The 15,888-nt window shown below is 38.7% G+C and overlaps 1 protein-coding gene across 1 annotated transcript in view; it reads right to left on the bottom strand.

The window, feature by feature from the left end:
- Positions 1-15,888, bottom strand: part of LOC118932043 (carbonic anhydrase 1-like) — a 56,643-nt gene that overhangs the window by 27,311 nt on the left and 13,444 nt on the right. The window contains 1 exon segment of the mRNA XM_057499327.1: positions 11,866-11,967. Coding sequence (XP_057355310.1) covers positions 11,866-11,967 — 102 coding nt within the window.

Genomic DNA, 15,888 nt, shown 5'->3' with positions numbered 1-15,888 from the left:
TGGTGTGTTTCAGGAAGGCCATTGCCAGTGAGACTTCCCCACGAGCATACTGCACGCAGGTCTTCCTCCCAGCAGCCCAAGATGCCATCAGGACAGGTGGGCTCTGTGGTTGGGTCAGGCGCAGTATCCCCTGGGCCACGTGGGGCCCGGGGACTCTACTCATCCACTCACATCTCTTGTTCATGTCAGAGCTATGGACCCTTAGTAACTGACTGCTCTTGATTTACAGTATCATAGGTAGAAAATTATTTCTAACCTCTTTTACGGTAATTAACAAGTATTTCAGTGTTGATTTAGCTGCAAATAAGCTAAGTAGTTACCTCTGAAGATACTACGTCCTGATTAAAATGCTGTCAAGCATTTCTTATTGAGCAGTAGCTTATATGAACAAATACACTATTTATACTGAAATATACATTTAACACCTATTGAATCAAAATTTCTGTGTGTGAGGCTTGGAAAACTGTATATATATATATATTTTTTTGCTTTAAGTGAAATTTTATTTACACAGTTCCACAGATACCATTGGTAGAACTCTTCAAACAAAAAGTCTTTGAGTGCAGCATTACTGATTTGAATTTGGGGTTTTTATATATTACTACTTCAGAAACTTGGCTTTTAAAGATTGCAAGGGCTCCTTATTTAAAGATTGCAAGGGCTTTCTGTCACTTCTAGTTCTAATCAATGAGGGGTTAGGAACATAAAACAGAGTAATGTAGGAGATAGTATGTAAGTGATTCTGATTCAGCATTCTATGTAATCCCACTGGGATTCACGGGAAAGGCCAACCAACGTAGTATCCTTTCTAGCTACAATTGAAAAGTTGGGAAAGCTGTTAGTCCATTCTTGGGTTCTGTGATTCTGCTGCTGTTTTGTTCCTTCAGTTTTTCCTTTGTTCTTATACTCCACGGATGAGTGAAATCATTTGGTATTTCTCTTTCTCCGCTTGGCTTATTTCACTGAGCATAATACCCTCTAGCTCCATCCATGTTGTTGCAAATAGTAAGATTTGTTTTCTTCTTATGGCTGAATAATATTCCATTGTGTATATGTACCACATCTTCTTTATCCATTCATCTACTGATGGACACTTAGGTTGCTTCCAATTCTTGGCTATTGTAAATAGTGCTGCAATAAACATAGGGGTGCATCTGTCTTTTTCAAACTGGAGTGCTACATTCTTAGGGTAAATTCCTAGGAGTGGAATTCCTGGGTCAAATGGTAAGTCTGTTTTGAGCATTTTGATGTACCTCCATACTGCTTTCCACAATGGTTGAACTAATTTACATTCCCACCAGCAGTGTAGGAGGGTTCCCCTTTCTCCACAACCTCGCCAACATTTGTTGTTGTTTGTCTTTTGGATGGTAGCCATCCTTACTGGTGTGAGGTGATACCTCATTGTGGTTTTAATTTGCATTTCTCTGATAATTAGCGATGTGGAGCATCTTTTCATGTGTCTGTTGGCCATCTGTATTTCTTTTTTGGAGAACTGTCTGTTCAGTTCCTCTGCCCATTTTTTAATTGGATTATTTGTTTTTTGTTTGTTGAGGTGAGTGAACTCTTTATATATTCTGGACGTCAAGCCTTTATCGGATGTGTCATTTACAAATATATTCTCCCATACTGTAGGGTACCTTTTTGTTCTATTGATGGTGTCTTTTGCTGTACAGAAGCTTTTCAGCTTAATATAGTCCCACTTGTTCATTTTTGCTGTTGTTTTCCTTGCCCGGGGAGATATGTTCAAGAAGAGGTCACTCATGTTTATGTCTAAGAGGTTTTTGCCTATGTTTTTTTCTAAGAGTTTTATGGTTTCATGACTTACATTCAGGTCTTTGATCCATTTTGAATTTACTTTTGTGTATGGGGTTAGGCAGTGATCCAATTTCATTCTCCTACATGTGGCTGTCCAGTTTTGCCAGCACCATCTGTTGAAGAAACTGTCATTTCCCCATTGTATGTCCATGGCTCCTTTATCAAATATTAATTGACCATATATGTTTGGGTTAATGTCTGGAGTCTCTAATCTGTTCCACTGGTCTGTGGCTCTGTTCTTGTGCCAGTACCAAATTGTCTTGATTACTATGGCTATGTAGTAGAGCTTGAAGTTGGGGAGTGATATCCCCCCTACTTTATTCTTCTTTCTCAGGATTTCTTTGTCTATTCGGGGTCTTTAGTGTTCCCATATGAATTTTTGAACTATTTGTTCTAGTTCGTTGAAGAATGTTGCTGGTAATTTTATAGGGATTGCATCAAATCTGTATATTGCTTTGGGTAGGATGGCCATTTTGATGATATTAATTCTTCCTAGCCATGAGCATGGGATGATTTTCCATTTGTTAGTGTCCCCTTTAATTTCTCTTAAGAGTGACTTGTAGTTTTCAGGGTATAGGTCTTTCACTTCTTTAGTTAGGTTTATTCCTAGGTATTTTATTCTTTTTGATGTAATTGTGAATGGAGTTGTTTTCCTGATTTCTCTTTCTATTGGTTCATTGTTAGTGTATAGGAAAGCTACAGATTTCTGTGTGTTTATTTTGTATCCTGCAACTTTGCTGTATTCCGATATCAGTTCTAGTAGTTTTGGAGTGGGGTCTTTAGGGTTTTTTATGTACAATATCATGTCATCTGCAAATAGTGACAGTTTGACTTCTTCTTTACCAATCTGGATTCCTTGTATTTCCTTGTTTTGCCTGATTGCCATGGCTAGGACCTCCAGTACTATGTTGAATAACAGTGGGGAGAGTGGGCATCCCTGTGTTGTTCCCGATCGCAGAGCAAAAGCTTTCAGCTTCTCGCTGTTCAGTATGATGTTGGCTGTGGGTTTATGATATATGACCTTTATTATGTTGAGGTACTTGTCCTCTATGCCCATTTTGTTGAGAATTTTTATCATGAATGGATGTTGAATTTTGTCAAATGCTTTTTCAGCATCTATGGAGATGATCATGTGGTTTTTGTCTTTCTTTTTGTTGATGTGGTGGATGATGTTGATGGATTTTCGAATGTTGTACCATCCTTGCATACCTGGGATGAATCCCACTTGGTCATGGTGTATGATCCACTTGATATATTTTTGAATTCAGTTTGCTAATATTTTATTGAGTATTTTTGTATCTACATTCATCGGGCATATTGGTCTGTAATTTTCTTTTTTGGTGGGGTCTTTGCCTGGTTTTGGTATTAGGGTGATGTTGGCTTCATCGTATGAGTTTGGGAGTATTCCATCCTGTTCTATTTTTTGGAAAACTTTAAGGAGACTGGGTATTATGTCTTCTCTGTGTGTCTGATAAAATTCCGAGGTAAATCCGTCTGGCCCCGGGGGTTTTGTTCTTGGGTAGTTTTTTGATTACCATTTCAATTTCTTTGCTCGTAATTGGTTTCTTTAACTTTTGTGTTTCTTCCTTGGTCAGTCTTGGAAGGTTGTATTTTTCTAGGAAGTTGTCCATTTCTTCTAGGTTTTCCAGCTTGTTGGCATATTGGTTTTCATAGTACTCTTTAATAATTCTTTGTATTTCTGTGCAGTCTGTCGTGATTTTTCCATTCTCATTTCTGATTCTGTTGATTTGTGTTGATTCTCTTTTTCTCTTAATAAGTTTGGCTAGAGGCTTATCTATTTTGTTTATTTTCTCAAAGAACCAGCTTTTGGTTTCATTGATTTTTGCTATTGTTTTATTCTTCTCAATTTTGTTTATTTTTTCTCTGATCTTTATTATGTCCCTCCTTGTGCTGACTTTAGGCCTCATTTGTTCTTCTTTTTCCAGTTTTGATAATTGTGATGTTAGACTATTCATTTGGGATTGTTCTTCCTTCTTCAAGTGTGTCTGGATCGCTATATACTTTCCTCTTAAGACTGCTTTCACTGTGTCCCACAGAAGTTGGAGCTTTGTGTTGTTGTTGTCATTTCTTTCCATATATTCCTTGATGTCTATTTTAATTTGTTCGTTGATCCATTGATTATTTAGAAGCATGTTATTAAGCCTCCATGTGTTTGTGAGCCTTTTTTTTGTTTTCTTTGTAGAATTTATTTCTAGTTTTATACCTTTGTGGTCTGAAAAGATGGTTGGTAGAATTTCAATATTTTGGAATTTGCTGAGGCTCTTTTTGTGAGCTAGTATGTGGTCTATTCTGGAGAATGTTCCATGTGCACTTGAGAAGAATGTATATCCTGTTGCTTTTGGATGTAGAGTTCTATTGATATCTATTAGGTCCATTTGTTCTAGTGTGTTGTTCAGTGCCTCTGTGTCCTTACTTATTTTCTGCCCAATGGATCTATCCTTTGGGGTGAGTGGCGTGTTGAAGTCTCCTAAAATGAATGCATTGCATTCTATTTCCCCCTTTAGTTCTGTTTCACATATTTAGTATTTGTTTCACATATGCTGGTGCTTCTGTGTTGTGTGCATATATATTTAGAGTGGTTATATCCTCTTGTTGTACTGAGCCCTTTAACATTATGTAATGTCCTTCTTTATCTCTTGTTACTTTCTTTGTTTTGAAGTCTATTTTGTCTGATATTAGTACTGCAACCCCTGCTTTCTTCTCTCTGTTGTTTGCCTGAAATATGTTTTTCCATCCCTTGACTTTTAGTCTGTACATGTCTTTGGGTTTGAGGTGAGTTTCTTGTAAGCAGCATATAGATGGGTCTTGCTTTTTTATCCATTCTGTTACTCTGTGTCTTTTGATTGGTGCATTCAACCCATTAACATTTAGGGTGACTATTGAAAGATATGTACTTATTGCCATTGCAGGCTTTAAATTCGTGGTTACCAAAGGTTCAAGGTTAGCCTCTTTAGTATCTTACTGCCTAACTTAGCTCGCTTATTGAGCTGTTATATACACTGCTGGAGATTCTTTTCTTCTCCCCCTTCTTATTTCTCCTCCTCCTTACTTTATATGTTGGTTGTTTTATTCTGTGCTCTTTTGTGTCTCCTTTAACTGCTTTTAGTGTGTAGTTGATTTTATTTTTTTGCCTTTAGTTAGAATTTGGTTGGTCTGCTTTCTTTGCTGTGATTTTATTTTCTCTGGTGACATCTGTTTAGTTTTAGGAGGGCTCCCGTCTAGAACAGTCCCTCTAAAAAACCCTGTAGAGGTGGTTTGTGGGAGGCAAATTCCCTCAACTTTTACTTGTCTGGGAATTGTTTAATCCCTCCATCATATTTAAATGATAATCATGCTGGATACAGTATCCTTAGTTCAAGGCCCTTCTGTTTCATTGCATTAAATATATCATGCCATTCTCTTCTGGCCTGTAAGGTTTCTGTTGAGAAGTCTGATGATAGCCTGATGGGTTTTCCTTTATAGGTGAACTTTTTCTCTCTAGCTGCCTTTAAAACTCTTTCCTTGTCCTTGATCTTTGCCATTTTAATTATTATGTGTCTTGGTGTTTTCCTCCTTGGGTCCTTTCTGTTGGGAGTTCTGTGTATTTCCATGGTCTGTTCAATTATTTCCTCCCCCAGTTTGGGGAAGTTTTCAGCAATTATTTCTTCAAAGACGTTTTCTATCCCTTTTTCTCTCTTCTTCTTCTTCTCGTACCCCTATAATGTGAATATTGTTCCTTTTGGATTGGTCACACAGTTCTCTTAGTATTGTTTCATTCCTGGAGATCCTTTTATCTCTCTCTATGTCAGCTTCTATGCGTTCCTGTTCTCTGGTTTCTATTCCATCAATGGCCTCTTGCATCTTATCCATTCTGCTCATATATCCTTCCAGAGTTTGTTTCACCTCTGTAATCTCCTTCCAGGTGTCTGTAATCTCCCTCCAGACTTCATCCCTTAGCTCTTGTATATTTCTCTGCATCTCCATCAGCATGTTTATGATTTTTATTTTGAATTCTTTTTCAGGAAGACTGGTTAGGTCTGTCTCCTTCTCTGGTGTTGTCTCTGTGATCTTTGTCTGCCTGTAGTTTTGCCTTTTCATGGTGATAGGAATAGTTTGCAGAGCTGGGATGAGTGACGGCTGGAAGAACTTCCCTTCTTGTTGGTTTGTGGCCCTCCTCTCCTGGGAGAACAGCGACCTCTAGTGGCTTGTGCTGGGCAGCTGGGCGCAGACAGGGCTTCTGATTCCTGCCCAGCTGCTATGGAGTTTATCTCTGCTGTTGCTTGCCTCGGGCGGCTGCTCTGATATGGTGGAGCCCTGTTGGAGAGAGAGTGGCCAGGAGGCTATTTATCTCTGTGAGGGGCCTCCATGCTCTCTTCTGCCCAGGGGGTTAGAGTGCCCAGAGTGTCCCAGGATGCTTCTGTCCAGTTTTGGGGTCCCTGTCCCTTTAAGACTTCCAAAAAGCACCCCTTCACGAGGCGCTGGGTTCTCGCAGGTGTGGATGTGGTCTGGATGTTGTCCTGTGTCCTCTGGTCTCTCTTCTAGGAAGAGTTGTCTTTGTTATATTTTCTTAAATATATGTGGTTTGGGGAGGAGATTTCCGCTGCTGTACTCACGCCGCCATCTTGGAAAACTGTATTTTTAACAGGTGATTGTTTTAAAACATATTTGGAAAATTTTACAAACATTTTTTTAAAAACCCTGAATGTCATTTTCCTGATGTGCCTTTCTCCTTTAAAAAGAATACTGTTAGGAGCCACTTCAAAAAATACAATTTTACTAAATTAGTCATTTCCACTCTCCCTATTTCTTCAATATTTTAATGCTTTACTAGTACCTAACTCCAGGGAAGAAATTCTTGTTTTAATCCATTTTTTTTACACTTTTTGTCCATTGGGTCAATATGCAAAATACAGATGATGACATGTTTTACAGGGTTTTCTGAATCAAATGCTCAACTGAGATCCACGATTAAATAAAGACAGATGCAATAACCAAATGCCCCATAGTAGTGTAAATATCCATTGCTGCACACAAGAGTTTGTCATTTTAATTCACTCTTAACTTGTCCTTGTCCTAATACGTCTATGCAAGAAAAGTGGCAAGAGTGTACCAGTGGTTTGAAGAATGACTGAGTTCAAGGGCAGAGTGCACAGAAGGACAGCACAGAGATCCTTTTTATTGATCACAGTAGCATGAACAAAGACACCTAATGGGGATGAAGTAATGTCTGCAATGCCCTTTCAGTCTCTAAAAACTTCCTTTTACTTCACAGCTATTTTCAGGTGTTAGCAGTACTGTAAAATACTCTATGGTGTCTACTCCAATTTCATTGAGTGATGCTATTTCTTTATTGTGAACTGGGTTAATAATAATACCTTAATGATTTTTTTCCTATGAGGATTAGAGATAAAAACCACATAGTAGATGCACAGTAAGAGGTGGCCTTTTTAAAATTGAAGTGTCATTGATATACAGTCATATTGGTTTCAAATACACAACACAGTGGTTTCACAGTTACCCATATTACTAAATCTTCACCCTTTCTAGTGTGGTTACTATCTGTTAACATAAGAATATGTTCCCAAATCACTGACTATATTCACACTGTACTAACCATCCCTGTGACACACATATTATGACTGAGAATTTTTGTGTCCATTTATCCCCCTCACCCTCCATACCCACCCACCTCAAGCCCTCCCCATGAAACCACTGGTCACTTCTCAATGTCTATAAGTCTACTACTATTTCGTTCATTCTATTTTGCTTTGTCTTTATATTTCACAAATAAGTGAAATCATATGGTATTTGTCTTTCTCCACCTGGCTTATTTCATTGAGCATAATACCCTCTAGGTCCATCCATGTTGTTGCAAATGACAGGATTTATTTCTTTCTTTATGACTGAATAATATTACACTGTGTATATGTACTACATCTTCTTTATCCATTCATCTATTGATGGACACTTAGGTTGCTTCCATATCTTGGCTAAATAATGTGGCAATAAACATAGGAGTGCATATATGTTTTTGAATCAGGGATTTTGTTTTCTTTAGGCAAATTCCTAGAAGTGGAATTACTGCGTGGAATAGTATTTCTATTTTTAGTATTTTGAGGAACTTCCACAGTTGAGCAACTTTCCACAGTTACTGCACCAATTTACAAGCCAACCAACAGTGTAGGAGGGTTCTCTTTTCTGTACATCATTTCCAACACTTATTATTTCTTGTCTTTTGAATGGTGGCCATTCTGAGGTGATATCTCTCAGCGTGGCTTTGATCTGCATTTCCCTGATGATTAGTGACGTGGGACATCTTTTCATGTGCCTATTGGGTAGTTTTTTCTTTTCCCCAGAGTTAACTGCTAATAGTAGAAAACTGCATAGGCTGTGGTGAAATAGGGTGGAAGGGTAAAATGCTGCTAAAAGTTGAGGACACAGGATTACCAGAGCTTCCAAGACTTTGGTTGATGAAATATATTGACTAATCAGCCTTGAAACTATGGAACATAATCCTCCTTAGGGTTTTCTCTAGGAAATGGCCAAGGGATTAATGCAATGATTACAGGTGCTTTTCCAGGAAGAAATTCCTTATAAAATAGCTCCCTAAAAGGGGGGCTTTTAGTCACTGTACTTTTACTTACATGATATGATCTTATTTATATCTTCTATGAAGTCTGTGAGCTGAGCAGAGCAAATACCAGTATCCCCATTTGAAAATGAAGAAGGGGGCTTTTACACAGGGGAAAGTTAAGCCAGGTCTCTGCAGTCAGATGTAAGTGTTAAAATCAGAATATCAAGTCTTCAAACTCTGTCAAGCGTTCTTTCCATTGTGATAAATTATAAAATCAAATGAACAATGGCTTCTCTTCCATCCCTTTTTACTTCATTATTACAAGAGTTCTGTGGCATGGTGAGCTCCGATCACTGCAGTTGTTTTTTATAGACAGGACTTGGTTTTACCCCAGGAGGTCCAGGGTGTGACATGGGCCATCATCTCTCCTGAATAAATAGATGCTGTGGTTTTTGCATCTCCACAGTGTCTGGCCCATGGAGCTCTCGCCCACATACCTCCTCAGGCTCCAGAGCCACCTTTCCTACACTTCTGTGGAGAAACCAAGCTACACGATTTAAATTCCCTGGTTCCAGTGTTGCTGGTGAATGCCTATTTCAACATTTCCATAAAAATCTGCTTTATTTCTCCCACTTGTAGGGGGTGTAAGGATCAGAGCACAGCAGAGGACATAATAGACCCTACTCCTTTCTATTTTTAGGGCTGGAATTTTGTTAAAAGGTACATTTATATTAGGCTCCCCGCAATAAGATTTCAGAAAAGATTCCTGTCCTTTTAGCTAAAGGTAAAACAGCAAGATTTTAATGAAAGTCCTTCCCTATCCTGTCTCCCTTATACCAAAGATCATATGATTGGGCAATGATTTTGCTGGTAGAGGCCATCTGTCTTATTCTGAGTTTCTTTATTTTTCTCCAAAAAGTGTTTTCAAGTTGCTCCAGGCAAGCGAGAGCTGCCTAAATACACAACTTCCACTGAACTGATCTGTGAGATGGGTTTCGCTATAAGGACATGAAGAAGTTTAAGGACTCTTAAAAATCCTGACGGAGCGCAGCCCCTTCTGCAATGACTCCTGCAGGAAGAGTGCCCACGGCTGTCTCCTATGGCCTCTTAGGGCTCTTGTAACTTCTGGGACCAGAAAAGTCTGGAGAGGCTGATAGAGCAACGGTTCTCAACTGGGTCTCAAAATCCAAGGGTCATGGGTGGACAGGCATTAGCGGGAGCCTTCTGCTTGCATTCCCTAGCACCTAGTTTATCTGGCCTTGTGGTGGAGTTCCTTAATATGCAGTACTTGGACATTGCAGGAATAGTCCTAAATCCTTTAAGACTTTCCGGACTCTGCCTTTCACCAGTTGGTAAAGTTCCACATAATCTTTGTGCAACAGTCTGAGGATTACAAAACGAGAGGATGACATGCTGGCAAGGACCTTAGTTTTCCATCATCACCCAGGAGGCAGCCGGAACCAGCCTGGTGAGAAAGAACTCCAGGAAAAACACCTCCCTAGGTGCATATCGCTAATGCTTTTAAAATGGAGACCCATGGAATCCGAAAGAGTCCTTAAGGGCCCTAGTGTCTCTGAGCCAGGCTCCAGTTAGAATGAGGCTTGTGAATTTGGACTTCCTAGGACAAACAGGGCTGATTTTATGCAGTGATTTGATCTGGGGAAGATGAATTCCTGGCAATGTGGTCAGTTCCTCCTGTTGGTAATTCCGGGGATGCTAGCTAGCCGGCTTACATTTAATATTCTTGCAATGTGGTCTTTTGTTGCTCTTGTTCCAGGCTCCATGAGTTCTCAGAGAGCCCCCTGCAGAGCTGGGCAGGATTCTATTGTGTGTTTGCTTCAAGCTGGCACCAGCTGTTGCTACACTTTGCTCTCCTACTTTTGCTTTTTGATTATGATTGTGTTTCCACTCCCCCTCCACTTGCCTAGCTCTGATATCACACATATAGTGCCAAATTGTTTGCTGGTAAACATGATATTTATTAGTAAAGTTCAGGGGCTTCTTGTAATGGAGCACTGACTATTAACATAAAGTCACTTCTGGGTGTGGGGCTGACTATGCTATTTATTTTGGTTACTACAATGTTTTTAAAATAATCATTTTAATTTAAATAAGAGGTGGCAAATGAAACTTTGCCTAAGGAATGAAGAAACCATCTTTTAGCAGAAGCTAGACATAAAAAAGTTTGAAGGAAAGAAAAATAGGGTATCTTTTATTAGATCAAATATTAGCAGCAGTGTTCTGGCATGATGAACATACTTTCTGTATGAGATGAGCATGACATCCACTCAAAAAACAGCCCAGAGGGGAGAGAAATGCCAACGATAATAGATATGACCTTTCAGTGCCTTGGCCATTGGCATTGCATGAGGGTAATCCTAGATCACCCATTTTTCCATTTGGGTGTAGCCGAGATGGACAGGGCAGGTGTCCTGCCTAAACCAACCTGATTTATGATTTGCTTTTAGTCTCCTTCCTACTTGCCTCTTCAAAAGTGAACTTGAAATCCAGTCCTTTTCATTACCTCTGCAGAGAACCTAGAGGTGAGGACCTCATACATGATTTGTTACTTGTAAGTCTGCTGTTGTACCAGTGCAAAGATTGACGATAAATGGATGCAGCTGAGAGAGTTTAGCACTGCTGTTAAATTCACTAGGACTGAAATGCAGCGACTGACAGAGGACTTGAATTGTAGTGTCTAGTGAAGCTAAATCAAGCACAACTTAATCCCTTCCTCATAATATGAACAAGGAACAAAACAAATGGTGCCATGGCAGTTGGGCACCAGTTGTTGAAATAGCTATGGATTGCTTTGTAACTCACAGTTACTCACACGCTGCCATTGATGTCACCAACCTGCCTCATTAAACATCAGGGCTTCCTCTGACATCATTCAACCCAACTCCAGGGATAGATGGGGAAAGTTTGTAGTGATTTCATTGACCCATGACTTCTTAGGGGATAACATTTGAGCCAGAGAGCCTGAATGTTCAGAGAGAATCACATTCAGCCTTACTACATGTTACAAAGTGGCACTTACAGAATCCTGCCTCTCTTTTTTATTTGTCCTTAGCAGGAAAAGTGCTTAAAGCCAATCTAGCGGAATGCCAGAGTGGACATGTGTGAGACTGTCTTTTCTGAAAGCTGAATTCTGTATCTAGTGCCCACTTGAATGTCACACCTACACCCGTATGTCTGGCTTCAGTTCTGTGTGGGCCCATCCGAGCAGCCCCAGTGCTTCCCACCTGGACTCTGACCTTGCCTGTGACTTGGGGCTGGCCTTCCATCACAGACACTGGCTGCTGCCCTCCTCAGGGCCCATGCTCTGCTCTGCCCGTCCCTGCTCCCAGCTCAGCCCAGCTTCTAGTCCAGGGCCCACTTATCTACACTGCTCCACGACCTGCTACAGAACATTGGTTGAGGCTCAGATGACTGCTTGGACAACAGGTTGAGAGTTTCAGCTCAGGAAAAAATACTGTCCAGGAGCCCAAGTAAGAGGAGGTGAAGGCTGCTGGCGTGAGCCGGGCACAAAGCCCGCCTGTGTCCTCCAGGGGCCCGAAGTGTGGGGGACATCTGGTCTAAATGTGAAAAAAGTGAAAGTCAGAAGAACGTGAGCCATACATTATGTGCTACACTAATAACTAACGAGGCTCTGCACTTGGAACTCAGCTGTCTTGGATAGCATTTACATTTTGAGGTTTTCCATATTGTGAAAAACCACTTGTGGGTATTTTTATTTATAAATTTAGTTTTTTGAATAAGTAATATATTCATGTGTTTTTAAATTCGATGTTATAAAAGGGTATAAAGTAAAAATATTTCCCTCCTGTCCTCTGTCCCAGAAAGAACCAAAGTTATCAATGTCTCTCATATTCTTCTAGAGAGATTTTGATGTATATACATGGAAATAACTGCATATTGCTTTCTCTTTTAAAAAATGTATGATACACACCCTTTTGACCCCTTTTCCTCTTAACATGTTAGAATTTGGCCATCTCACTATATAAAGGGTTTTTTTGGACTTTATAATATTCTATTCTATCACTTGTCATTGTTTATTTAGTCATTCCCAGTTGATGGACATTTAGATTACTTCTAGTCATTATAAACAATGTTGACATTAATGGCATATTTCATTGGACACTAAGAGAAGCACTACTGGATATAAGTGAAAAAGAGTCTGATATAAACACCTGATAAATGTATAGATATTTGTTTCTTTTAATGGCCTTTCACATTATTGGCCTTACATTATACTAAGATTCAAGTAAAACCTTAGATGGAGGCAAATATGACATATACATTTTTTTTTGAAGGGGAAAAATACAGATAGGAGAGGTGAAGATGGCAGCTTACTTTTTTCTCTTTTTCAAACAATAGAGGTGAAGTTGATATACAATATTATATAGGTTTCAGGTGTACAACATAGTGATTCAACAGTTCCATACATTATGAAATGCTCCCCACAATAAGTTACATCAATAAGTGTAACGAAGATGTTATAGTATTATTGAGTATATTCCCTGTGCTGAACTTTTATCCCTGTGACTTGTTTATTTGGTAACTGGAAGTTTGTACCCCCTTATCCCCTTCATCTATTTCACCCATTCCCCCCCATGGCAACCAGTTTGTTCTTTATATTGTTCCTGTTTACTTAGTTAATTTGTTTTATTTTTTTAGATTTCAGCTTTTTAATGAGGAGATTGGCAACAAGAAAGTCATCTTTCTGATACACCCAGAATAGCACGTTTAAGTGAAGTCCATTCTTAACTTCCACTAAATGGGTTGAACCAAAAATCTTGTTGAGACAATCTTGTTTTTAGGTCTCTTTTAAAAGTATATGTTTCCTTACATATACACAAAGTAAAAGTTAGCAAATAGCTTATAGGACAAGGCATGCTTGTATGATATCAAATGCAGAGTCCAGCTAGAGTCACCCATGGGAGTCACTGAGATGACAGAGAAGAGAGATTTTCTAAGGTGGTGAACACCTGACTTGTTGGCAGTGGGGGTGGAGGAGAGACAAGAACTCTCAGCGCACTGATGAGTAGCTCTCCAAAGTCCCCTTTCTGTTTAACATGGAGAGAGAAGGTTTGCTCTGAGAATAGGTTTGAGAGCAAGAAATGCAATAGATCAGCTAGATTACTGGTTGCTAAATGCAGAAAGCTCATAGCTGCAAATGAAGGGTTAGTAGCCTTCACGTCACTCCGGTGCTGTTTTTCTTTAATGTAAGATTAAGGTTGAGTATATTTAAATAAAAAACCTTTGAAGTTTAATGAGAAGGTTACCAAATGCATTTACCTTAAACACTCATTTCCTTTTAAAGGTTGTTTACATTTTTTTACCTTTAAATATATATGTACATTTTAGTTATTTGATTGGAAAACAAAAAACTAAACTTATTGTGGGAGTAAGTCACATTTATATGGTATGTGCAGGTCAAATCTTTTTGCCTCTATTATTGGAAGATCAAGACCCTCTGCACACCATGACTTGCGTGACTTCCTTCCCTGGCATTGACTCCTTCTGTTAACTGGTGTAATTCCCATGACAATATGTGGATTTCATTTCATAAATAGTTTGTCACTTGCCTGAAGTCATACTCTGAAGTTTGATATTTTATCCTACATCTTGTGCCTCCAGCTAAAGGTGTCTTTCCACCACATTCAGGAGTGTTAAGATTAAAAACACATTGAATTGTATTGTATAATGTTAATAAGAATAGACTATCAGAAAGAATATGTCTTCTACATGACTGACTTCACTGAAGTTTATCCTTAGGATATGGTGGCCTCAGAAGACGTTGTTGTGATGTGCCATGGAGAGCTTGGCCCCCCATTTACTCATGCTAACCCTCTGTTTCTGCAATTGGAAACAAATATTTTAGCTCATTGAATCTCAATTTCCTTATCTGAAAAATAGAAATAATATCTACATTAGAGTTGTGAGAATCAGTAATGATGAATATAATATACAGTGCCTGATGAAAGAAAAGCCCTCAGTAAATAATAATTCTCTTATAATAATTATTATTATTATATATGAGAACAGATGAAAATGCTTTATTAAATGTTAATTGATGTATAAACACAAGACACTCTTATTATTATATCCTTATATTTCCCAAATTTAACCACAATTTTAGAATACACTTTTAGTAGTTGATTCATTTAGTATATTCACTTTAGTGTTAAGTTCTTCTAAGCCATTATTTTAAGAAATTAAAACTTAAAAGATATCTGAAAAATATTGATGCTTCTTAAAAGTGTTTTCCTCTTTTTCATTTTATTTAATTTTAAAATTAAATGTCTTTTTGCAAGAACAAATAATCCAAAACTTCTGTTTGGATCAAGTATAGTTAATACTCTGAAATCACAGAATGAAGGTGCTTTATAGAAAGTAAGAAAATAAAGCTCATTTAAAATAATCCCCTAAATTCCTCTTTGTACTTGAGAGACAAAGAAAAAAATTCCTTGAGCTTTTAAAATGCTTTTGAACTGTAAAGTCATTCACACCTTTAACTTATTACAGATTCCCAGTTGCTTATCTCAAACCCCTGGTGCCACATGTGCTTCAGAATTCAGAATTTTTCAGATCTTATAAGAGCAACACAGTGTATAATTATATAAGTAATATCCTTACTGGGGCCTGGAGGAGCATCCTGTAATTTAACACATTATTATTTTTTTGTAGCAAAATGTATGAATAGTCATAGTGAGTGGAATAAATAAGGACTATAAGTCCTTTCAGTCCAGTTCAGGTTAAGTACTGCTCACAAATAAGTTCAGGTCAGGTGAGGTCAAGTTTGTTTTTGCAGAAAAACTTGTGGATTTCAGAAATTTTGGGGTTTCAGGGCTGGAAGAAAGGCACACTGGACTTGTATTTCCTTCCCATATGTTGAGTGGGTCAACATGATGGCAATGTGGGTGGTAGGAAGACCATCAGATTTAGACTTTGAGAGTCTGAACACCTGCTCTACCATTTACTCCTTGGATACAACGTGGAAGTTGCTTGTGCCTCTGTAAACCTGTGGTTCTTTTCCTCATCTGAAAAACTGGGAAAGAGTTCCTACCTTGAAAGATTGTAGTGAAGGTTAATGATAGTATGTTTCACATGTCTGGTACCTGATAAGTACACTGCAATTGACAGCTGCTATCATTGTTCAAGGGAGGTGCCATCTAATGAAATAGAGTTAAATCTTTTCTTCTTTCATGAAGAATTTGAGGGTAGTAGGAGAAAAAGGTAGGAATTTTGTTAGAATCCCAAGAGAGTTCTTTAAGGAAAAAAGGGCACCCTCAAAGCTTTCTCTCTGGGATTTAAATTTATTTAAACCTGTTCAGTGAGACAGGGCAGAGCTGAACTAAACTCAGAGTCAGGAAAATGCCAATGAGCCTCTGAAAATGAACCCCCAAAACAACCTGCACAGTGGACTTGCTCCAAATGCAGCCTGGAGAGAGAAAGGCAAAAGCAGCCTGGACCACCAGGAACCGGACACCAGA

The sequence above is a fragment of the Manis pentadactyla genome, chromosome 3, assembly GCF_030020395.1.
Source record: "Manis pentadactyla isolate mManPen7 chromosome 3, mManPen7.hap1, whole genome shotgun sequence".
Classification (NCBI taxonomy): Eukaryota; Metazoa; Chordata; class Mammalia; order Pholidota; family Manidae; genus Manis; species Manis pentadactyla.
Note: the sequence above shows the minus strand (reverse complement) of the source record. Positions and strands in the feature narration are given on the sequence as shown.